This window comes from Pholcus phalangioides, unplaced genomic scaffold (genome assembly GCF_987345545.1).
Source record: "Pholcus phalangioides strain wild (caught in Gottingen) unplaced genomic scaffold, Ppha-v1.0 ptg000008l_1, whole genome shotgun sequence".
NCBI lineage: Eukaryota > Metazoa > Arthropoda > Arachnida > Araneae > Pholcidae > Pholcus > Pholcus phalangioides.
In genome coordinates, this window is record NW_028301601.1 from 22,189,368 (window position 1) to 22,214,498 (window position 25,131).

At 38.6% G+C, this 25,131-nt stretch overlaps 1 protein-coding gene and 2 non-coding genes across 3 annotated transcripts; 2 read left to right on the plus strand and 1 right to left on the minus strand.

Moving 5' to 3' along the window:
* Nucleotides 1-6,281: 6,281 nt before the first annotated feature.
* Nucleotides 6,282-6,353, plus strand: TRNAQ-UUG (transfer RNA glutamine (anticodon UUG)). The gene has a single exon. It is a non-coding gene; the product is annotated as a tRNA-Gln (tRNA).
* Nucleotides 6,354-7,514: 1,161 nt separating this feature from the next.
* On the minus strand, nucleotides 7,515-22,489 carry LOC149083992 (astacin-like metalloprotease toxin 5). Its single transcript, XM_089234347.1, has 7 exons — nucleotides 22,413-22,489; nucleotides 19,025-19,109; nucleotides 17,889-17,956; nucleotides 17,713-17,791; nucleotides 16,095-16,212; nucleotides 7,938-8,113; nucleotides 7,515-7,846 (listed from the first exon to the last, which is right to left on the minus strand). The coding sequence occupies exons 2-7, from the start codon at nucleotides 19,107-19,109 to the stop codon at nucleotides 7,614-7,616; spliced, it is 759 nt and encodes a 252-aa protein (XP_089090473.1). The 5' UTR covers nucleotides 22,413-22,489; the 3' UTR covers nucleotides 7,515-7,613.
* A 2,470-nt stretch (nucleotides 22,490-24,959) lies between these two features.
* On the plus strand, nucleotides 24,960-25,031 carry TRNAQ-UUG (transfer RNA glutamine (anticodon UUG)). The gene has a single exon. It is a non-coding gene; the product is annotated as a tRNA-Gln (tRNA).
* The last annotated feature ends 100 nt before the right edge of the window (nucleotides 25,032-25,131 follow it).

Genomic DNA, 25,131 nt, shown 5'->3' on the forward strand with positions numbered 1-25,131 from the left:
ATGTACTGTTTTATTAATAAAAACGTTGAATTCTCAAAATATATAGCATATAGTACTTATATACAACCTCTGACAATAAAGTTCGGTGAATAGTCCTGTAACATTAACGTAGATGAAATGCTAACGAAAATTACCTTACTGTCCTTCGAAATAGTCACCTCCCATTACTATGCACCGCTGAGATCTCCTATACATGTCCTGGAAACTTTTGCAAGAAGTCTTCTTTTGGGATGGAGTTCACGTTTCATTGGATTTCAGGAATATCGTCAAATCTCTTTCCTTTCAAAGCGAGTTTGAGTCGTGGGAATAGGAAGAAGTCTGGAGGATTGAGCCTCATCTGGCGAGTATGGTGGATGTTCAATTTGCACCACCCCCCTTTTTTGCCAGGAACTATTTGACGATATTGGCTGTGTGAGGGCGAGCATTGTCGTCAACAAGAAACCATGAACCTTGTTGTTCGTACTGAGGTCGTACCCTGCATAGACGTTTCATGAAACGGGTCAAAATTTCAATGTACCTTGCAGCATTCATCGTCGTTCCCTCAGGTAGAAAATCCTTATGGATAATGCTTTGACTATCAAAAAAGGTGATTAGAATCGTTTTGATGCGTGATTTTTCTGCTCTGACCTTTTTCCGACGAGGTGATGCAGGAGAACGCCATTCCCTGCTTTGCCGTTTCGTTTCAGGGTCGTACCTGAGACACCAGGACTCATCCTCAGTGATCTTTTGTTCGTTCATTTTCCTGTTCTCAGTTAAGAACCAACGCACTAAACAAGCACTTTTGTAAAACAAGTCTTTCACGGAACACAAACGACGCTCAACTGAACAACGGTGGCGGCAGATGGTCAACACCTGCCGCTACGCATGTGCAGCGTTTTGCTTCTCTCTCGCCAGTGTTGTCAGATCGGCCGTTCTGACTTCACTCACCGAACTTTATTGTCAGAGGTTGTATGTACAATACTAGAAATATGAATATTCATAGCACATATTTATATTTTATATACCATGAATATTCATATGAAAAAAAACTGGACATTTTTATTAAAATGTCGAGACTGACAAAAATAAAAAATACGGAATATCCAGGTGAATGTAGGTCATAGGACCAATCAATTCAAACATCTAAATTTAATTTTATGAAGTTACCTTTTTACTCATTAATCTTGCACTATTTCAAAATCATTTGAATTTGTAAATTTTTGTTTTGCTTTATTTCGTACCGTAGATATCCTCCATGTTTGATATGGACACTGATGGTACCCCGACATCAGGATTAGAATTCAATTTCGTGCAGCTGCTGGCTAAGACAATTGGTTTCAGGTAAAAAAAGAGGCAATTCTTATTATTTGCGAATGCTCATAAACTGAAGTATTTTTTGTGTATGAGTTTATTTTCTATCGATTTCAAACGATTTTCATTAATGCTAGAATGATTTTTTTTTTTTTTTTTTTTTTTGGGTTAATTTATGCAGGTATGATGTTGTCAAGCCACCAGATGATGGTTGGGGGAACAAATTAGATGATGGAAACTGGACCGGTTTGATGGGGATGCTGCAACGTAAGGTGAATGATCCTGTTATCATCCATAACTGTATAAAAAAAATCAGCCGCTCCACCTTCTTGCGAAAGAAATGTTCGTACTACGAGCCGAAATGTTAGGCGTAATTGGGGAAAGTGTAGATCGACCTTGGCGATATTTGACGGAAATACTTTCACGGGAAGGGAATCGTTCCTTTAGTCGGGTTTTCCTAGGAATATGTTTTTTGCGCAGCGTGAACCGAATCAGACCATTTCGCGCCGGCAGAAATGTGTTACATAATTACGCTACGCGTTTGTGTTTTCCTAGCGTGGCGCATCAGATCAGGGCGGCTATATTATAGTGTATGGCCTTGGCATCAGCTACTCTGTCGTTTGCATGTTGCGGTTTGAAGGGAAGGGTAAGAAAACACATAAGAGTGAAGAGAATATCGGCTATTGGACCAAATATAAAGCTTCAAAGTGGATTATGAATCATATCATGATGTAATATTCAGTTTTTCCCTCATATTTATTCATTCTCACAATTACGAATTCTTTATGAAACTTTTCACAGCTGAGACAATGCAATAATATATATTTATACTTTACACTGTATTTTCAATTATCATGTGCACTTGGCAGTAGTGGTGGAAACCTGCTGGAACTTTTTATATTGAAGAAATGTATACTTATATGAGAGAGCGATTTTTACCTTTTCGAAAAAAAAAATTACATTCTGGATGAAAATTCTCCGCTATTTTAATAAATTTCTGTTTTTTAAAGGTTAATAAGTAAGATTTTATCTTTAAGGAAATCGTTGTGCAAACCCCCCCACAAAAACTTTTGTGACCCCCTCCTAAGTCGATCCTACTTACGACCCTGATGGAAAACATTATGAAGGATGTAGACAAAGGTTTGTTGCCCAGGTTTCTCGCACCTAAAAGAAAATTTTCTAGAAATTACATGAGACAAAACTGAAAGATGAAGTATTTCCAAGTCCTCAAATAAGGAAACTATCGAGTCATTTTGTTTGCACATAGAACTCGATGTATGGCAATCATTCACATTCGTAATCAAGGGGTATTTAGGGAACCAAAACCAACAAGGAAAATTACAACAGCTTGTTCAAGACCTGCTCTGTTCCTGCAAAAAATTTTGGATATTGAATGACTGCAGAAATCCATTTTTATTTTTTTCCCCCTGATAACCTGGGAGTAGTTAGTAATGATGAACAACGAGAAGCATTCTACTAAGACATTAGAACTATGGAGGAGGCACGTGGGACCGTTCAATGATCAGTGTATACTGTTGGTTTTTGCAGAAAGAAGACAACACGATACATGAGAGAAAGAAAAATGATTTATAATATTATTTCCTTGTAAAATACTAAAAAAATGCGTGTGAATTTCATTTTGATTATATACACGTGTACTCTATGGATATTATATATATGTGTGTGTGAAGAACCCGGGACCGTGACAACAACCTTCACGGTGGTAGACGAGCATCTTACTACCACGCCACTCGGGCGCTGCCGAAATAACTATCGCAATAAATATATTATAATCTGTTATTAAAAATATGCCAATTATCTCCATTTTTAAGATGTGTACTTCAAAAAATGACTATCATGCATACGAAAAACCTGCACGTGATGGAGATTTTCTACGTTCATATTCAGCATCCCGAAATTAGTATAAAAAAACATATTTCACTCTCGTTATGAAAAATTAAAATTGTTTTGGCCAGTGTAATCTTTTTGTACTATAAAAGCCTGTTTCTTAAATGATGGAAATCTCTTTTTTGTAAGCGATGAAAAGATTCTTATCTTCTAAAAAAATCTTATTTTCATCAAAGAAAAATATTTTTTCTAGACAATTTTAAAAGATCATTATCACTATTTTCTTAGAAGATGAAAACACGAATACTTCTTGTATTTGTTTTTTAAGTATTATTGTTACTTTTATTCTTCATGAAATACATACTAGATACCATGTACAATATTTATATATCATGAAACCATATACCTAGGGTGACCATATGATACGTATTTTCTATCCCGACTCTTTATAAAGATGTCCCGTTTTTTCCCGTAATTTCAACGGAGAATTTTATTATTTAATGAAATCAACATTGAGATGATTCTTTTGAGCTGAATAAATTATATCTCACAAATTTGTCATGTTGCACTTTTTTTTTTTGTAAACTTCATTTTAATCTATTCAGTGCCATCTTAACGCATGGGCCCACCCGGACACGGCCCGGGGGCCTCAGAGAAACGAGCAGTAGTTGAATTTTTCGAGAAGGTAGGGCCAGTTTTCCAGGTAGGGCCTCAGAAAAATGACTTTGCCCGGGGCGGCTATGATGGTCTTAAGACGGCTCTGAATCTATTTTAATTTGCAGTAGCGCATTGCTTTCAATTGGCAATATTCCAGCGACATTGGCGATAATCGGTGATAGATTGAGTGCCGGGATGCCCTTGGGTGCTGGAGGATAATCTGTGGATAATCGGCCCTGAATAAGAACCCTGATTAATTCCTGCTGCTACGTGTTTTTCTCAAGAAATAGACACTCTTATCGTCACTTGAAAAGTCAAGTACAGGGAGAATATCATTTTGTAGAATGGTGAGATATTCAAAGGAAAAAAAACATATTTCAGAAAAATGAACTTACAATAAAAAAAATGTCGTATTTCAAAAAATAATACAAAATTTATTATTTATTAAAAAAATTGTGTATAATTTGGACAAAAGAGCTCGTTTTCGTCCAGAATTTTATTTCAAAGAATATTGAAACTTTACTAACCCTTGGCAACGTTTTGGCGACATGAAATGATCTCCTATATTCAACCGTATTTTTCTCGAGAAAATATGGTCAGTCTAAGATTGATTTTTCGCGTCAATTTAACTTCGTAAGTCGAGAGAGAGAGAGAGCTACCACTATATTTTATTATACACCACTCTGGTAAGTACAGCTGCCCTTATCAGACGCGGTCCCACCCACTTAGCCAGGATTTTATACATTTTGTGGAGGGGTGGGGGGAATCGGGCACTCAAAGATTCGTACATTATCACAGAATATACAGGATAATGTTGAAAAATCCCCATCCACAAAAGAAAATATCGACATAATTAAATGGAAAAATTAACGAAAGAATTAATAAAAAATTTTGATCCGATCACAAAATTCCGAACTGAAGAAAATTTTAGAAAACTGAAGAAAAAGATATAATTCCTCAGCATCGACAAAAATTCAAAATTAATCGAAGAAAAAGCCCAGAATTGATGAAAATTCAGAATTAATGAGAGAAATAATTCCAGAATTAAACAGTTGGATCTCAGACACCCTGTTTAGTAAATACAGTAAAAGCTCGTTAAGCCGTCATTCTGATAAGTCGTCACTCCGGTTAAGTCGTCATTTTTCTTCAGACCCTTCCAGCTCTCATAGACCACAATGTTATTAAACCCTCGTTTACTCGTCGCTAATTTCGGTTAAGTCGTCACTATGAAAAAGTTTGAGAAAGAGGAACACAGACTATTTTTATGGCTCCCATTAAAAAACAAAAGAGCTTGTTAACAGCATTGCCATATGCTTAAAAGTCACCATAAAATCCTATAAACCCAAACGGAATAGTTTAAGTAGCGAAAAATAAGCTTGGGAAGTTCATTTGCCGACTAAGGTTTTTGGAACGTTGGGAACTGTTCAAGCTAGATCTCATTTCTGCGCAAGACACCCAGGCTCTGTCGCAAGAAGCAACGTAAGCACTTCGCCCCCGGGCATCTTCGGCAAAAGCAAAATTTATTGATATGTCAAAGATTACATATAGTGCAAGGAAATCAAAAATTATGTAAATCGAAGAATCAAATTAATCAAGTCAAAGTGCAACGGGCACGGATAATAAATAATCATAGAAAGCATGGACTCAACTAATTTAGGGCTTGAAATTTAAACAAAATATCTTTGCTGAAAAAAATTAGACATTCTTTCCCAAGTTGAGGTCTTCAGTTTAATTTTCCGTGCCCAGGGGCCCCTCCACAAAGTCAAAAGTGTTCGAGATTACTTTGTAGTTGCATCATGAACTACTGATGAAGAATTCAAACACTAAAATTAAATCAGATGTATATGTAAAATTAATGTGCAATTGAGAGTTCTGTTATGAAGAAAAGCTACTTATTCAAACAGTTGCTCTGTTAGTCTATAAATTAAAAATTGCGAGTTTAAATCAAAGTGTACAGTACATTTTACCACAATAATTTAAGTAATAAGAGATAAAAAAATTCTATTATTTTTTCTTTCACAATCTATAAATGTTATTAATATTGTTATTTTGATTCATACTTTAATAAATGTCATATTACTTCAAATTTATACGATTTTCATAACATCGCATATTAAAACTGACGAAACTGCTCTCAAGTCGTCACTCCGTTTAAGCCGTCATAATTTTTCGATAACTTGAGGTGACGACTTATCGAGGTTTTACTGTATATCGTATTTTTTTATATACGAGCGTGTGTATATTTTTTCCACTTTTATTTCTGTAAGTGTGGGACCTCCCTCACTAACCACCGGCCCGATGCAACCGCACCTGTCGCATAGCCTCTAAGGGCGTCTTTGGTAGTAAGGGCATACGCGAATAAAAAGCACTAAATTTCCGTATTCATTCGCTTCTAAAGCCGATATGTTTTATCACCTGTCTTACGAGATCTTAGCACTTACAGTGACGAGCTTAACGATAAAAAAATAGCCTCGGGGGTTAAATGTGGTTCCGTGGTGTAATGGTTAGCATACTGGACTTTGAATCCAGCGATCTGAGTTCAAATCTCGGCGGAACCTTAAGAGTTTTTTTTTTTTCCATTATATTGTCGAAGCCCCATCTTTTGAATATTTTAGCTCTCAGCTAAATCTACAATCTCATATTCCTTCTGAATTTTTCTAATTTCTGCCAACATAATTGCCCTGCTTTTTAACTTAAAGATTCATATTATTCTTCTAGCTGTTACCTGCGGCTTCGCTCGCGGGAATTTGGTAATTTGAATATTATTGGGTATAATTCTCCCATATAAGTGAACATTCAAGTATTACGTCAGTATCGATGGGGGAGGGGGGTTCCGATTTGATGACCTTTGATGACAAGGGGGGAGGGGGGGGTTTGGATAATGCTTACGTCATCAAACCCCCTTTATGAAAATATGAAATATTTTTAATGGCATCTTACTCGGTGCGCCAAAAAACGGAAAAACCTTTCGATAGTTATTGGGCACCTGAACTAACATTCTACCTTTTGATAAGTCCCCTACAGAAGCACTATAATTTTCTCTAAATGTGCTCTGGAAATGTTTCCGGGCCGCTTAAATGCTCTGGAACTGTGCGACGCATCACTCATGTGATCCGTAATCGTATGCCGCAGATCACTTAAATAATCTGAGAATGTGCCGCGGGTAACTTGAGTGATGTAGAACCGCATTGGGCGGCCACTTAAGTGCCCTAAAACTACGTCACATGTCACTCAAGGGATACTCTAATTGTGCCAAGGATCGCTTAAGTGTTCTGGAACTGTGTCCCGGGTCATCTAAGTGATCTAAAAATATGCCACGGGCCACTTAAATGCTCTGGAATTGTACCACAGGACACTTAAGCGATCTGTAAATGTGCTGCTTAGTTCATTTTTACAGAATTAACTTTTAGTAGGGCAGGCCAGGGCTATATTTGCTCTTCGGGCCAAGGACGTTTATGCAATTTATCATTATATGGCGTAGAGGGTGGGTCACAATGAATTTATTAAAAATAAATTTTCAGTTCATAGCCATCATTGTATTCAGAGGAGCAGAGCTGATGACGAAATTTTGCTAGCAGGGGGGGGGGGGGGTCAAAAATGGCTAAAAATTTGCTTACGTAATACTTGAACGGCCCCTTATTCATCTGAGAGAATATCATAATATATTGCTGCTTTTCTCAATAAATATGAAGAGACGATTACTCCAGCACATAAGTTTCTCAAAAATAAGTTTTTGTTTCAGAAGAATGCACTCGTTTCTTTATTATTTCCTATAATAGTCTGATGCTCAGTAACTGATTATCATTATCAGTCATCCATCATGGAGTCTGGCAACCGTAGAAATCATTCACCATGTCGATGTCTCCTTGGCTCAGACCTTTATATTCCGGAGAAACGAATGTTTGGCCGGCTATAGCAGATTCCATAGCCTTCACGCCACGTCTGTTAGCGCCATTGTACGGACCGTACAGCATAATCGAGTCATAATCGAATGGGTTGAGCAAAATGTTTTCGGATGGATCGAGTTTCTTGAAATTTGTGTTGTTCTTTCCTATATGGAAAAATTTTATGGAAATTAGCAAGATATATTACTCTGTGAATGTGTATTATGAACAATTCACTGGATTTTTTATTAGCCTTACCATTCCTGATGTTTTGGTAATTGACATTTATGTAGAAGTCTCTATCGGACCGCATGTGTTCGTGGAGGAAGCCTGCTGCGTGTAGGATTTCATGTATTACTGGTCCTGTCTTGTTGCACCAATCAGCGAGGCGCAGAGGCTGGACGACACCGGTGTAGCCAACGTAAGAATCGCAACTTCAAAAATCATGTCAGTGATTATTACATGATATCAGCTTCAAGATTGTTCAACATTTAAGAGCAGTATATGGATAGCGAATTTGGATATACAGGGTGTTCCGAAAATTCGTAAATAGTTCAAAAATCCACGAAAAATGGGAGGAATTTGTATATTTGAATGCCACTGGCGAAAAAATTATTCTCACGGAAAGGGATTTTTTTTTGGTACAGAAAAATAAAAATTATTCCAGAATTTTGTCAATAGACGGCGTTGCAGAAAAGTCCGGTAGGGGTGATTAGACCTGAACCTTTCATCAATCTCTTCTGTGTCCGAAACGCTCGTAAAGCTTCAGCCGGCGTGAGGTGAAGCAACTTCACCTACACTGCTTTATCCGGTAAAGTCAATATCACTATGAAAAAACCTTATTTAAGCACCAGTAACAGGAAAATTCATAAAGTTCTTTGTGGATATCGGTGATTCTAAAAAACTCGATAGCTCCAGTGAATCTTCTTAAAAATTTTAGTTTTGAGTTACTGTAATGTGTTACATGTTATTTTTCGTAGCATTGAAAGGAGTGGTTATAAGGTTACCCCGCCCGTGGGATATATGAATTTTGTCACCCTTCTCTTATTCTAATTTTCTGGACCACAGAATCCTCAAATTTGCCACCCCGGGCCCGCTCAGATTCCACCCCTATATTAAAGACACTCTTTTAGTTACATTCTTCCATATTTTCTTGGTCACTCTTTTGGTCATTCACTGACATGTTCCCTCGCTCTCTAAGTCATTCTATTAGTCATTCACTTAACTTACACACTGTTTTGTTGACCCATCTGCTTGCTCACGCTCCAGGTCACTTTTTTGATTGTAGGGAGACCTGGTCCTTTGCTAGCTGAGTCATTGTTTCGATCATTCACACGTTTGCAAACTCACTAGGTAACTTTTTTGGTCACTCGATCTCTAGGACGCACTTTTGGTCACTCTCATGCTTGCAAACCACGTAGGTCTTTGGTCTGGTCATTCGCGTGCTTGCACACTCTTTTGGTCACTCGCTTGCACACGCTCTAGGTCATAATTTTCGTCGTCCAAAGACCTCATCCGTAGCTCTCTCTCTTTTGGTTATATGCTTTCAAATTCTGTAGCTCGCTCAATTACCTAGTCATTAGCTCTGTAAGTCACTCTTTTGATTACTCATATGCTTGAAATGCTCTAGGTCATTTTTTGGTTGCTTTCTTAAATGGGTCCTCACTCTCTAGATCACTCTTTGGTCATTCACATTATTGCACATTGCTCTCGTCACTCGCTTGCACTAGCACTACGTTAATCTTTATTCGCCCACAGACCTGATCCCATGCTCTCTAGGTCATTCTTTTTGCCAGTTACAAAGCTTCAAACTCTGCAGGTCACTCACTGACCTGGTCCCCAGCTCTCTAAAGTCATTCTTTTGATCACTCACATGCTTCCAAACGCTCTACGCCGTTTTTTGGTCGCTCACTGACGTACGCTCTCCAATTCACTCTGTTGTCATTCACATGCTTGCGCATTGTCTTGGTCAGTCATTTGCATACTGTCTTAGAAACTCGCTTGCATATGTTATCACTATGTTACTCTTTCTACGCTCAATGACCTGGTCCATTGCCGCCTATGTCATTCACATGCTTACGAACTCTCTTGGTCATTCGTTTGGACACTTAACTAAGATAGTTCTCTCACTCTCTAGGCAGAGACGGATTTGCGGTTTCACCGTCTGTAAGCTACAAAGCTTTCCACCCTCCTCCCATTTTACTATTTCAGCACTCATTGCTCAAATTCACTGCCCTTCAGAATTTGTCGCCCTTTGCTACAGCCTACTAAGCCTCCCTGTAACTAATCTTCAGAGCATACGCTCATACGTGCGAAGCATAAGTATGTGCTAATTATGCACACAAAAGTATTTTATGATTGAGATTCAATTCGGATTCCGGCGAAACAAATCCCAACTTCTGTAACTACTCGTACTTTGTGCATATCTCTGCCAATATGTTTTCCGAAGCCCATTCTAGCATCGAAAAATCACTCACGGATATTTATAGTACAGTCGAATCCCGTTTTAACGAATACCGATGTAACGAAAATCTCGTTTCAACGAAGACGTTTCTAATCCCACAGATAAGTTTACATAGGAATAATGCAAAAAAACCTAGAATTCCTTTATAATGAAATTTCGTTATTACGAAGTGATTTCTCCGGTCTCTTGGAGTTCGTTATAACGGGATTCGACTGTAGTAGTTAGTTTTTGATACCCCCCACACTAAATATTTATTTTATCTCTGTTTTTGTTTTTTTTTCAATTTAGTTCTTGAATAGTTAGTAAGAACAGTTAGTGACAATTCCTTAAAGTTAGTAATAACTAATTAGTTAAGTGACCCATCGCACAATTCCAGAGCATTTAACTTGGCCGTGGCACATTTTCAGATCACTCAAGTAGGCCCGTGGCACATTCACAGATCACTTGAGTGACATGTGGCACACTTTTAGAGCACATAAGTGGCCCCAGTGCAGTTCTACATCACTCACTTTACCCTCGGCACATTCCCAGATTACTTAAATCATCCCACATTACTTAAGCATAGTTACGGATCATTTGAGTGACGCGCGGCACAGTTCGAGAGCACTTAAGCTGACGGCCAGGGTCGCAACTTACGGGGGTGCAGGCGGTTCTGGTGCCCTGGGCGCCGATCCGGAGGGAGGGAGTAGATTTCACCAATCAACCCCTCCTTCAGCATTACATGGGGGCGCCAAAATGCGCTCTTGTCCCGGCTGACCAGCATCTAGTTGCGGCCCTGCTGACCGCGACACATTTCTAGTGCACTTGAGCGGCCCGGACATATTTCATGATAACTTGAAGGATCCGCGGAACATTTAAAGATCACGGAAGTGGTCATTTGATCATTTTTTGTCACACCACGGTTATTTTCAGCACATGAGGGCTAATTAGACCGGGACCTACAATTTATTGCCGATTCCGAACGGCAAGCTTGTTTTTTATACTCATCGAGAGGTTGGTGCGCTAACCCCTCGATGGCAGACTCCCTGCCGTAGCAATTTTTTCTGCGGTCATGTCGCCGTTTCTGTTGTACCCCTGTGTCAGGAAAGTCTTCTGACAAGGACAAATCGGGTATCGAACTCGCGGCACCTCTAAACATCCTTTCGTACTTTAGGCGAGTAGTTACGGAAGTGGCATCAATAGGGAAGATGTTACTTCAGGTACCCACAAACTAGCGAAAGGTTTTTCTCGTTTTTGTCACACCGAGTAAGATAGCATTAAATATATTTCATACTTTTGTAAAGGGTAGTTGATGACGTATATAAACATCATTCAAACCCCCATCGATGCTGACGTGATACTTGAACGACCCCTTTGCGTTCGACTAAGAATCTCTCACGAGACTTGAAAAGCCTTGAGAGAGTTATGCAATATTAATGCTATGTGAATGAGAGAATTTAAAGGCGTACGTGTAATTTGCATAAAAGTATTTATTATAGTCTAAAATATTATGAATATTTCAACCAATAAGATATACTTCAATGTTAGATACATAGATGGCGCTCTCTCTCTCGTAAAATACGCCAACTAAAGTAAAGCTAATATAGTCATGGAGGAAAGAATACAAGGAGGTGACAACATCAGGCACGAAAATTCAAGCCGTTGTGGCAACCCTATGGGCTGACAAGTAAGCCCAAACAAACCGATCTTTTCCCTATACTTAACATGACCCTGTGTTTTGCCGGATCGAATTCTCTTAAAATATTAATAACTAAATAAATTTAAGCACCATGACCAGACCATTTAACGCGTTTTCAGGTAATCTACATGATCCGAAAAAGGGGAAAGATAAAACTTTATCCTTCTTTTAGGGGTTTTTATATTTTTAATTTATTTTCGAAAGGGGAAAGATCATTTTTCATTCTCAACTCGTCATAAGTTTTTAGTTCAGTGCCTTCAATTTATTTTAAAAATTCGATGTATCACATTAATGTCTATGGGAATATGATTGATTAAAATAACATGAAGCTCCTAAAATGCAATTTTCATAATTGTTTCTTTCAACTGTTTATCTTGCCTTTTTGTTTCGTTCATCATTATGATAGATCTGGGACATTTCGAAAGTGTTTCAGGCCCGTGGCCGCTCGTCTTGAGCTTTACATGAGCAATTTTGATTTCTGAGTCAATGCTGAGGTGCTCGAGTACCTTCTGATAGTGCCGTAGCTAGGATTTTTGCCACCCGGGGCAAACAGCATTTTGCCGCCCCCGTGCCCCAAAGTACTGGAAGTGCTCGAGTGCGAGGGGGGACAGCACAAAAACACTCATATCAATGAAGAAATACATGTTTCAAAAGTGGGGGAAAAAATTTCCCCAGAAAAACAGAAAAATAATTCCGGAAACCTGAAAAGTAGGACAAAAGTATGAATTTTCCGAAACGTCGGAGGACGCTTGAAATGGCATCGGAAAGGAGGACGCTTCGTAACCCTAAACTAAAGTATTCATATACGATTCAGTACTGTATTTTACAAAGGGAAAAAAAAGCTGATGAGAGGGAAATAGCTTCTGAATTACTTTCTTCAAAATATTTCTCATGTAATTTCTGAAGAAAAAAAAATTCAGAATCATTGAAAGAAACAGTTTTGTACGCAAACAATGCGTAATTACTGTACAAAAAAATTAAAATTTCGAAAGAAAATACCTTTATATGTTATTATAATCGATTTCTGTTAATTTCAATGCTATCTGAAGGGTAAGAACTGAAAATTTATCTTTAAGAAATTCATTGCGACCCATCTTTTAAGCCATATGGCAAGCCCTTCACCCGCAGACCAAATGTGGTCCTGAAGGTTATCTGATGCGGCTTGCCCCCTCAAACCTAATTTTGCAAAAATGAACTAAGTGGCACATTTACAAATCGCTTAAATGACCCGTGGCACAATTCCAGAGCATTTAAGAGGCCCGTGGCACATTTTCAGATCACTGAAGTAGGCCCGCGGCACATTCAAAAATCACTTGAGTAACCCGCGACACAGTTACAGAACACTTGAACGGTCCGTGGCACATTTAGAGATCCCTTGAGTGACATGTGGTACAGTTTTAGAGCACTTAAGCGGCCCCCAGTGTGGTTCTACATCACTCAAGTTACCCGCGACAAGACTTGGGCTATCTGATAAATAATAAAGAAACTATTTTCATAATTACTGTGGGAGCAGTGAACAATCCACTAGTGATTCGGAAGTAGAAACAGATGCAGATTCAATATAGAGAGGCGCACTTAGGCTCCTAAACCATAATATTTTAGTAATACACCCTGTATAATTTATGAATGTTTTTGTACATACACTTTCATGGTATGATGGTGACTTGTAACCTTGAGTATTATGAGCTCATTATGGCATTTGTTTCCAATATATGTGTCGTACATAGTAATGTTTATGTGTATCAACAATTGTATAAAAAGGGAAATTTATATTATGTAAATAGCGTATATTATATAAATATATTATGTAAATATGTGTGGGTAATTCAAATGTGATCGCTGACACCCAGCACTGTGAACGGAGGCTATGTTTGATTATTCTCGTCGCAGTGGAGGCTCATATTTGCAGACGACTGTGCAGTTTTGTGCAGTAGCAGGGATGCAAATCAGGCCTTCAACAATTTACAAGAAACCATGGATGAAATAGAATATCGGTGTGATCAATCTGCCATCCAACTGAATAGTGACAAATGCAAGTTTTTGTGGTTCACTAGACGTCGTAAAATACCGGACAGACGACTTCAAATTGGTACACAATCTTTAAGCTCTGTTAGACAAATAAAATACTTGGGCTGTATCCTCAACAAAAAATCTATCTTTCTCTTCACACATTGATCATGTAATAAACAAATCTAATAGAATTATGGGTATGCTCAATCGCATCACATTTCCACAGGCAAAACTTTCATTAAAAAACAAAATTATTCTTTTTAAATCCATAATAAGGCCTACTCTACTCTATGCTTCGCCAGCTTGGGCGCATGCTTGTAAAACGAATATCAAAAAACTATAGACTATGCAGAACAAAATACTCAGAAGATTTGTTGGAGCCCCTTGGTTTGTTCGCGGAATAAACATCAGACAAGACTTGGACATACCTCACATATTCACATACATCAAGAAATTAAACAATGATCAATTCGAGCGAATGTTTAGTTCCCAATTCGAACATCTGAGGAAATTGTTGACTATGATGCTGACTGCTTAAGGAAATATAGGAGGCCCAAACAAATTGGGCGCCTTACATGGGAGAATTTGTAAAGATGCTTTCTTCTACAAATCTCATTGTATACATACTATTTTAATACATAAATTCTCTCATTCAATTTTATATACTCACATTACTTGCATGCTATGTATCTATCCACTTTTGACGTTTATTCGCATCTATTCGATTTGTATCTTCTCATTATTGAATTTTGTATATACACATATATTTCCCAATTGAACTTGCATATTGAACTTGACCTGTATATGATGTGCATATGAAAAAGGTGTTAAAAAAAAAAGAGCGAGAAGACTCTTTTTGAACTTTGGATTGTTCTGCTTACATAAAATTTGTCAATAGTCATTAATTTCTGATGCACTGAGTTGAAACAGAACTTTATTACCTGTATTGCATTTTTGATGTTATTGCTGGGGTTTTTTGCGCCACGACTACCATGTGATGTTTTTTCCCCCATTCCACTTCGAATAGATGTTGCTAGCTACAGATTGTGTGATCTGCTTCTGTGAACTGTGATGACATTTGCCTGCTTATAGCCAGATCATGACTTTTAACCAATTTGACCAGTTCTTTTTACATACACTACACATTCATGCAAACACATATCTATCTACAAACATGTACACATTTTCTTCTTGGCCTTCTTGGCCAGTTTTTATAGTTGGCCCTCGCGGGCTGGGAATCGGCTCAAAGTTCAATTCCGGTCTGGTCTGGTCATTTTAAAAATTCCTAGGCATGATCTCCAAAATGTCATGTTATACAAATCTATTCTTCAACCAATTATGAAGCCCCGGTCTGGGCCTACGCAAGTCATAGCAACATGCAAGAACTACAATTTCAGCAAAACAAGATCCTAAGGTCCCTTGTGAGGGCACCTAAATTTTTACGTGTAGCTGACATCAGGAAAGACCTGGGTATACCCCTTATACTGGACTTCATCAAGGAGCTATCTACAACCCACTATGACAATATAGAGAACTCTGAATATGGCCATCTCAATGACATAGTGAATTACGAGCCATTACAGAGAACAATATACCATAGGCAAGAAGGGTATTGCACTCTGACTGGACACTCTACTGATAAATAAAATTATGTTTTCTATTATTATTTTGTTATAAATGTTTTCGAGAAAAAAAAACGAATTTAAAAAAAATTGAATTTTGAATTAGAAAAAAGAGGAAATATATATTTATACTTGTGCATTTCTACTTTTATTAGTTCTTTATAAGTCATCCTATCCCATTTTATCTACTTTGAAATTGGTATATTGTACTCATTCTTGTATCCGTATGTGTTATCTATATGTCTTATATGTATTGTATGTTTTATATGGTTTTTATCTACCAACGATTTTTTTTTTAAATATTGAATATTTCAATTTCCCCCCATTATTGTGATCTTTTAGAGCGCATACTACATTTGTACTTTGGACATGACGTTGGAAGGGACTTTAGTTTACTCTACACAAACACACACTCATGATTTACACATACATGTACAAACTTGTCTTTCTCCTTCATAACGCCTCAGAAAGACTATTTGTAAGTCGTCCGACATCCTCATTGGGCAGGGAAACGACGAAATAAATTAAATTCTGTTCTGTATTGATATTATTTCTTTGGATAACTCTGAAATTATTTCTTTCACTGATTAATTGTTTAATTAAATAGAAATTTTCAAGAGGAATAGGTGTTGGTCACTTACAAGTTCAAATGGTGAATCATTTCAACTCGTTGCGGCCTCGTTTGACTCTCCACGAACTGGAGGCAGGTTTTATTCTGCAATGTCCAAATCGATTGCTCGATGGTGGTTCTCAAGCCATCTGCAAAACATTTTCCACGCATCACTTATAATCACAATATCATGACACCAATGAACATTAGCTGCACAAAAAGACAGGTTCTAACAAAAAAATAACAATAAGCATATACAGGGTGCTCCAAAACATAAGCTCCACTTATATGTATATGCATAGCTTTGCTCTTATATGCATAGCTTTGCTCTTATATGCATAGCTTTGCTCTTATATGCATAGCTTTGCTCTTATATGCATAGCTTTGCTCTTATATGCATAGCTTTGCTCTTATATGCATAGCCCTTATATGCATAGCTTTGCATTATATGCAAAGAGTTATTTAAACGTTCGTTACTGCAGTCAATTTTAGAGAGAGCAATAGGCCTACATCGGTACATTTATTCAATTATTACACTCCACTCACTTCACTTCTCAAATATAGGTGGCAGCACTGAAAAATCTGATATAACACTATACACGCATTCAGACTGTTAAGCACCTGCATTATAAGCGGTAGAATTCGAAACAGATTTTTGTTAATGATTCTTTCCAGATTTCAATTCTTGTCATCATTAACTATGAAAAAAATAATCAGCTCGAAAAAAGAAATCGTTTAACCAGTGTTCTGGCCTGTGTACCAACCACGGTGCCCCTTCCAATGCAGATGCGCACATTTTTTCCCCTTTGTTTGAAAGTTGGAAGCTAAATATTGTAAAACATAGATGCGATGCGCAAAGGCAAACTGTCGAACTGAAAAGTCGCAAACACACAAGAAAATTGCATTTTTCTACGTGGTACAAAGTGTCAAGTGATGCACTGCTAGGGAGTGGTGGCAGCTGCTGTATTGGGAATTATCCCGTCTTATCCATGTGAGAAAGACCGAAAATCGGCATGACGTCATATGCCGTCATAGGCACAACCTAGAACTCCTTTATATGAAGGATTTTTAGCACAACCGTTACATATGACCGCGATGTCATATGACGGCGTAGCCAGATGACTGGTTAAGGGTCGCCATGGCTACTAAAAAATTTGTATTGGCGCCTAAAATTTTCTTGGCGTATCAACTAAATTGCCTGCGGAGAGCAGTAGAAAATGTCTGGAATTTACAGCAGCATATCTGTCAACATATGAAAGAGTGTCGCTACACCCTGAAAAAGTCAAAAGAAGTATTGGATTCTGGGTAGTGTTTGGATATTAATTTTTTGAAGCCTAAAATTTATTTTTGGCACATAAAAGATATTTTCGAGATTTATCCAGCCCTGTTTAAAGAGGTTTAGAACACACAGAGAACATTTGCCATCATTTGTCATGGGGAAAATCGAAAGGTGAAGGCGCTAGATGGCGCAGCGAGCGGAATTGAACTTTTTTTTTTTTTTTTGTCGTTATGGAAACATGCTTAATGTACACTAAAGCCACCTTGCGTCACACTGTTTCCATGTATTTGGCCACTTTTTTTTACGTATGGCTAATCATTTTACAACACACCCTGTAGAAAAATGAATGAATGCATGTTAATTTTCATACCTAAGGATTTATCGATGTTATAGTAGATCTTCTGTTTTCTCCACTTGGCGAATCTTCTCGTTGTCGCAGCCAATCGTTCCTGTGTGATAGTTGTGTAATCATTAGTGCAATATTTCTTTTAGCAATCATGCAATGCCGCAATAATATTACGATCAAACAGTAATCGGAAAACTAACCGAAGTCGGTAAAACTCTGATATCTCCCTCGACGACATTTTCATTCTCCCAGAGTAATTTCTGCAACTCTAAAAAAAATTACATAAAGGTAATAACACTTGGTCCAAGACAGGGGGTTCTTAACCGTCGTTTGTGTCCCGCGGACGCTTTGCGTCAATGAGATGAAGCCCGCGGACCTTTGGTGCAAATGAATTGAAGGCTCTTCTGCCAAGAAAATGAGCCCACGGACTCGCTGAGCCAATAAAATAGTAGCAGCGACCTTTCTACAGAATAATATTCGGTATACATTGGAATCCAGTATTAACCAATACCGTTATAGCGAAAATCTTGTTTTAATGCGAACACTTTTCTATTCCCCCAGATACGTTTACATGGGAATAACGCAAAAACCTGGAATTTTCCTTTATAATGAAATTTCTTATAACGAAGTGGACTCCAGTCTCTTGGAGTTCATTAAAACGGGATTCGACTGTATTATGGAGAATAGGCGTACGCAGAATTTTATCGGGGGGGGGGGGTTACGTTTTTTTCAGCAGAACCCCAACCCCCCACATTTTGCGTACGCCAATGTTATAGAGTAAATCAATAAGATATCTTCTGAAGATAAGATGGCTTCTCATCCAAGTTTATGCGGACACCTCAACATCGGGAATCCGTATATCCCCCGGTAAAGAATCCCCCTTTTCTTTTTTGAGATGAAGCGGCGATCCATGATCTGGTTGGGAGGAAAAGACCCCCACCCCGGTTAAAAAGATCAATAAATATCGTATATATATTCGGAAAATATCCGATTTTACCCAGTCAAAATCTCTCGCCCCGAGTGGCGCAGTGGTATAGATTCTCGTCTTTCACTATGAAGGTTACCATCAAGGTCCATGGGTTCGAATCCGGGCATAGAACATTTCAAGCAAGTTCTTTACCTACCGAGCCTAGAGCGACCACCGATGGATGGAGCCTTCATTTCCCACCCAACTCTACTGGTCGGAAATTGCCGTATGGCGATATGTGACCGGAGTTGGTGTGCGGTGTAGTAGTAGTAAAAATCTATCGTGTACGATTCTTTTTTAATTATATTCTGCATGAGAAATTATTCATATTTGAAAAGGTGATTGGAAATCTTATCAAGTAGCTCTTACCAGCGTCTTCAGGGGTCATCCTCGTTGCCATCGTCGTCACTGAGCACAGGAGACAAAGGACAAGGATTGTCGTCTTCGTGATCATCTTTTATTTTTGAATAATGAAAAAAGAATATGTATTATGCATAGGGGGGGAAATGTGTGGGTTATCATTCAATATGAAATAAGAAGAAATATTTTTGAATGCGTAAGTCGTTCCTCTTGTGTCCACTACAAGCAGTCACGATAACGAAATGACCAACCATTCGGCGGGTAAGCCAAAAGATAACCAGCAAAAACGGAAGGAATCTTCAAAGGCATCATAAGTGCAAAGTAATAATAATCATGTTTAAACATACAAGGAGGGACGTAAGCCTTGTGCGTCTGTATAGAAGTAACAAATTCCCCCTACGCAATTTCTCGTCTAGAAGGTACACAAGCCTACGAGGCATTGCTATAGGGTATGCACGCATTTCTAGGGATGCCCAAGCCTTTTACGTATTTCAATGGGTACGCAAGGCCATCTTAACAGCTCCACAGGCCCCCAGGAAAATTTTCTTGGGTCCCGGTCCGGCTAAGCTCGAAAAGTATCAGTTTATCAATTTCTCTTTATTTATTTCCTCACTGCTTACTCTCGAAAATCATCGAACTAGATCTCATTGTCACGAGGCTTCCAGATGCACTCAACGCCCCTTCCCACTCCCGTAAGCTGCCTGACTGGGCCCCCATGTGCTCATGCCTTTTATCATTTCTAAAGGTTGGTTGGCAAATTTTCTAAACCTCCTCGATGGATATGAGCGCTTTTAAGCCATTTCTGGAGGTACACATTTTTTTTATTGGACAAATAAGTGTCCAATGCATCTCTAGGTGTCAGCAGTTTTTGTAAGCAATATAGGGAAACACAATCTTTCCCAATGCAAATTTAGCATTTTGCAAAAAATCAAACACCCCTTCAAATGACTTTTCTTGAAGCACTGAAATTAAATATTTCTATATCATTATTTTAAAATCTGCGAAGGGATCGGATAAAACCTCTGAACGGGCCGCAGTTTGCCCACACTAGTCTATTTCATGGAATCGATCCATTGCCGATTCAAAGTTACGAAACCTTTGCTATATATGGCTCATAATGGATTTGTCGATTAATTCTCAATCTCTTGATCGTCTTCATGAAAGGTATCACTTCAGTTTCAGAAGCAGTCGCCTTGATTAGTCCATCCTCGGTCGATTTCTGAAGTGCTACTGATTCAATTCTCCAACTTCTTTTAAGCTTTACATCAGTGAACACTTCTCCATTACAAATCCAGGTGTTTTCGTAATCCAAGCTTTTTTTTTTCCATTGGTCATACAAAACCCTGCGAGATGACTTATTCTTTTCATCAATACCTCGTGGATTTGCAGATTCAATAATGACGGCTGTAGTGTGACAGTTATGCAATACACAACTTGCATACCTTTTTTATTGCAACCACAGAAAAACAGCTCTTAGCAGATTAGGGACATGTATGCTATATAGTAGCAGGTGTAGATACAGCAGCGGCTGATCGAATTTTACGATCCTATTTCTATGCAAGGATGACGTCACTCTCCGCTATCATACGAAGGTTTTTAACAACTGGATGTTGCGAAGATATATTTTGGAAAGAGAGAAAATTCGACTGCCTCTGCGGGGAATCGAACCCACGTCCTTTCATTTTCCGGGTGAACGCCCTAGACCCCCTAGACTGCAGAGGCACCGAATCTCTCAATCTTTCCTTGGAGCTCGTGTACACTGAGAGATTCGGTGCCTCTGTAGTCTAGTGGTCTAGGGCGGTCACCCGAGAAAGTGAAAGGGCGTGGGTTCGATTCCCCGCGGGGGACAGTTGAATTTTCTCTCTTTCCGAAATATATCTTCGCAACATCCAGTTGTTAAAAACCTGCCTATTCCTATGCATGCCTACTATATAGACTCCCATTGATGCCGTAACAACGGAAAACCGCAGCTATTTCAAAAAATTGTGAATTTTTCCTCTCAAGTTTTTTCACTTTTAGAAATATTTAAACAATCGTCTTGTACAAATATTTTCCGCACTAGAAAAGCCTTTAGGAGATTTTTTTTTTTAAGCATTTATATTTTTAACACGTGCGCGCGCAACTCGTATTTTGTTCCGATACGAGAATTATAACCTCAACAGTGTTTTCCGAAGAAACAGACCGCGATTACGAAAACAACGAACATATGACATCCACTAATACCGAGTGGATGAGTCAAGTTCTAAATATTTGAAAAGGGAATCGATCTCCTTTATCCACGTGAAGGAAGCCGGAAAAATAATAAGCCTAGTCTAAAGCGGATTTTCAACCTTGGAGAAAGTGCGGGCCAAAAAAAATTTCCACGCAGCCCCATGTCCGATAAGTCATACTCTGTGATATCTATTCATACATTGGCATCTAAATGGGTAGGCACAACGGACGCCCTAGGGTATCGAGTTGAATGGGAAGACTTACATTATTGAAGAATTTTGTTTATTCTGACATCATTTTTTTCCATTAAATATGAATTTTCCTCAATTATGAAAGTATTTTCATTAAGTAAAGATCTAATCATTACTGCCATTAATATATATATATCACTTTATTTCCCAATCAAACATTCTGAAATTTCTTTCATTAAATATGAATTTTGATCAGTTCCTTAAATGTTCATGAATTCTGATCTCTCCCACTGAGAAGTAAAATTCCATCCGTTTGGAAATCATATTGTCTCCCCAGTGGAGCGTGGAACCTACGTTGGGAATCAGGGATCTAGTAGATTCAGTTCCATCTTAAAATTCTACTGCAGGTTAACTTACTAAATCAGCCTCGTGAAAATATTTTTAAATTTAGCCCGCAGTATCTGAAAGGTTAAATACTCTTTTATTTCGTGGAATTCATTTTAATCCACTGCAATTTGCAGTAACACTTCGTTTCCCCGCCATTGGGATTTTTCCGTAATTTCAGCCATATTTGGCAACTCTGTACACTTTTGGCGTTGTTCTTGACGATATTTGGCAATGTCCCGTATTTTCCCGTATTTGGAAATTCCAATGTCCCGTATTTCTCTCAAGGAAATATGGTCAGCCTAGAATAAACTCTTTTCGTATAATCCTTTGCGCGGTAAATTGAAACGGGCGACCCACATGACGTCTGATGACATCTGAAAAGTGGGGTTAAAGTAGCGGTCCATGTAAACGGTTTTTTATGAAAATCCTTATTAAACCTGCTTTTCCCATTTCCCATGTAAACGCGGCTTTTTACTAAGGCAGCCTCATGTATATATTTTTTAAATTTCGCCCGCAATATCCGATTCTATAACAAACCCCTAACCGCAATTTAATAATATAAAAATATTCGCAGAGAATTCACATATATATTACGGGTATATATTTACCTTTCCGAATGGTCTTCAGTTCCAAATTTGTCCCCTGAATTGCACTGAACTGTGGGAAAAGTATCGTATTTATAGTCTGATTCCGTCTGTGGTATTCAATTTTCTCGAACGCAGATGTGCCGCAATCATCGGTGTGACATTACAGTCAGCCGATATCTCGGAATCGAACGCATCTCACCAACAGCAGGAGAGATAAATTGAATATTTAGTAACTTGTCAGATGTTAAAATAATTGTCGACTTCAAATTGTCATATAATGTCAAAAACTCTGGCAATCATCGATGTGCAGGTGCTCAAGAGATGTCAAAATGACAAAATACGGTCACCCAAAGGAATGGTTCAAGTTTTTTTTCATTCATATTTACTCTTATAGTTTACTTCGTGAAAACATGTTGTCGCACCTTTGATATATCAAGTGAGTCAATGTAAATTAAATTGAACACTGAGGTGCTCAACCTCATCGAAAGTGGGAGATCACTATATCAGTATGAAAATAAGTCGCAGAACATTCGGAATAGTGCCACAGCAGGTCACTTAAGTGATCTGTAAATGTGCCACGGGCCACTTGAGTGATCTGAAAATGTGTCTCGGGTTACTCGAGTGATCTGGAAATGTTCCGCGGGCTTTTTGAGGGATCTTGAACAGGGCCACGAGCCACTTTACTGATCAAGGAATGTTCCGCTGGGTGCTTGAGTGCTCTGGAACTGAGCCACTACTCAAGTGATGTGTAAATGTGTCACACGGGCCAATTGAGTGATCTGAAAATTTGTCTTGGGTAACTCTATTGATCTGGAAATGTGCCGTGAGCTACTCGAGTTATCTGGAAATGTTTCGGGAGCCACTACAGTGATCAGAAAATGCGCCGAAGTTCTTTTGAGGGATCTGGAAATGGGGAGTCAATTCACTCTGATCTAGGAATGTACCACTGGGAGCTTGAGTGCTCTAGAACTGAGCCACCGTTAACTTAAGTGATCTGTAAATGTATCACGAGCCACTCGAGTGATCGAGAAATGAGTCTTGTGTTATTCTAGTGATCCGTTAATGTGTCGCTGACTGCACGAGTGATCTGGAACTGGGCCATAGGTCACTTACGTGATCTGCAACGGGTCGAAGTGCCGTCCTCCCCCGTGAAATATATTTTAATCCACCGTGATTTTGCAGTAATGTCATAAGCGGAGATTGACTTGGAAGTCTGGGGGGGGGGGGGGGCACGATGATGATGATGTCAATTCATGTATATATGTATATATATATACATATATACATTAGATCAGTCGACTCCACCGTTGACGCTGGGCCCCCCCCCCACCCCCTCCCCCGTATCTCCGCCCACGAGTAACGGTCCATTTTCCACCATCGTCAATATTTCAGCGATCTTGGTGATAACTGGTAACAGCAGATAGAGCGCCAGGATAGAGCGCCCTTGGGCGCTGGGGGATAATCTGCGGATTATCCGCTCTAAAGTGGATTCCCCCGATTGATTCCTGAGAGACGTATGTTTCTTTTTTTCTAGGAAATGGAGTCTCTTACCCAGACTCGAAAAGTCTTATGAGTTAAGAATACCAATACCCAAACCAGGAGTGGATTCAGAGGGACGTAATCGCCTTTCCAAGAAGAGCCGAATAATATGAGAACATTTGTGTCCCGTAAAGTACGTACGGGACGATCCAACGAACCTACGCAACAAGTCACCCCTCCCTAAAAGACATTAAAAAAATTATTAAAGAAATAGCGTATAATTTGCACACAAAAAACCCTCATAATTGTTCAGAATTTTTTTCAAAAAATATCGAAACGTCGCTAACTCGTTGTTAGTGACAATTAGCGACATCCCCATATTTTCCTCGAAGAAATATGGTCACGATGATTGATTTTTTTGTGAGAATTTATCTCGTAAGTCTAGGGTGAACATATTTCCTCGAGAGAAATACGGGAAATTGGGATTCTAAATACGGGAAAATACGGGACATCGCCAATTATTGATAAAAATGACGCCAAAATCGAACAAAGTCGCCAAATATTGTTGAAACAACGGAAAAAATCACAATGGCGGTTAATGCAGCATTACCTCTAATTGCAGTGGATTAAAATGAATTCCACGGGAAAAAAAACGTTCACTAAGACAAATGTGGGAGATTAATATACTCATTTATAGTTGTAATTATCACAATATAATTTATGAGTTGAAAAATAATTTCAATCTTTGACTTCAATAAAGAATAAAAATTCGAGTAGGCTTCGTGCAAAATACGGGAAAAACCGGGACACTTTTCCCAAAAAGTCGGGACAGCCAAAAAAAACAGAAAATACCGGGACTGTCCCAGGAAATACGTGACGTATGGTCACCCTACGTACGTCGAGCTAAACACTGTTTTATTATATACCACTGCGATAAAGACATTACAATAAAGAACTTTATTCCCCCGTGTCTATTCATTTCAAAAGCCCGATGGGATATTTTATCAGCTGTCTTATATTATGATCGTCTCAGCTCTTTGACAGCAGTAGAAAGCTTAACGGTAATAAAAAAACGTCAGTAATAACTGTGGTTCCGTGGTGTAATGGTTAGCATACTGGACTTTGAATCCAGCGATCTGAGTTCAAATCTCGGCGGAACCTTAACTTTTTTTTTTCTTTATTTCACCGTACTACTCACGATTCACTTAAAAGAGTGCCATCTCTCGAATATTTCGTCTTTTAGCGCTAAAAATTTACAATT

What these genes read in the sequence shown, in the direction of transcription:
- LOC149083992 (XM_089234347.1), bottom strand. Translation starts at nt 19,109, where the DNA reads ATGATCACGAAGACGACAATCCTTGTCCTTTGTCTCCTGTGCTCAGTG. An exon ending in TCAGAGTTTTACCGACTTCG is followed by an intron (nt 17,792 to 17,888) that starts GTTAGTTTTCCG and finishes ACTATCACACAG; the next exon opens with GAACGATTGGCTGCGACAAC. An exon ending in ATGATTCACCATTTGAACTT is followed by an intron (nt 8,114 to 16,094) that starts GTAAGTGACCAA and finishes TGATTTTTGAAG; the next exon opens with TTGCGATTCTTACGTTGGCT.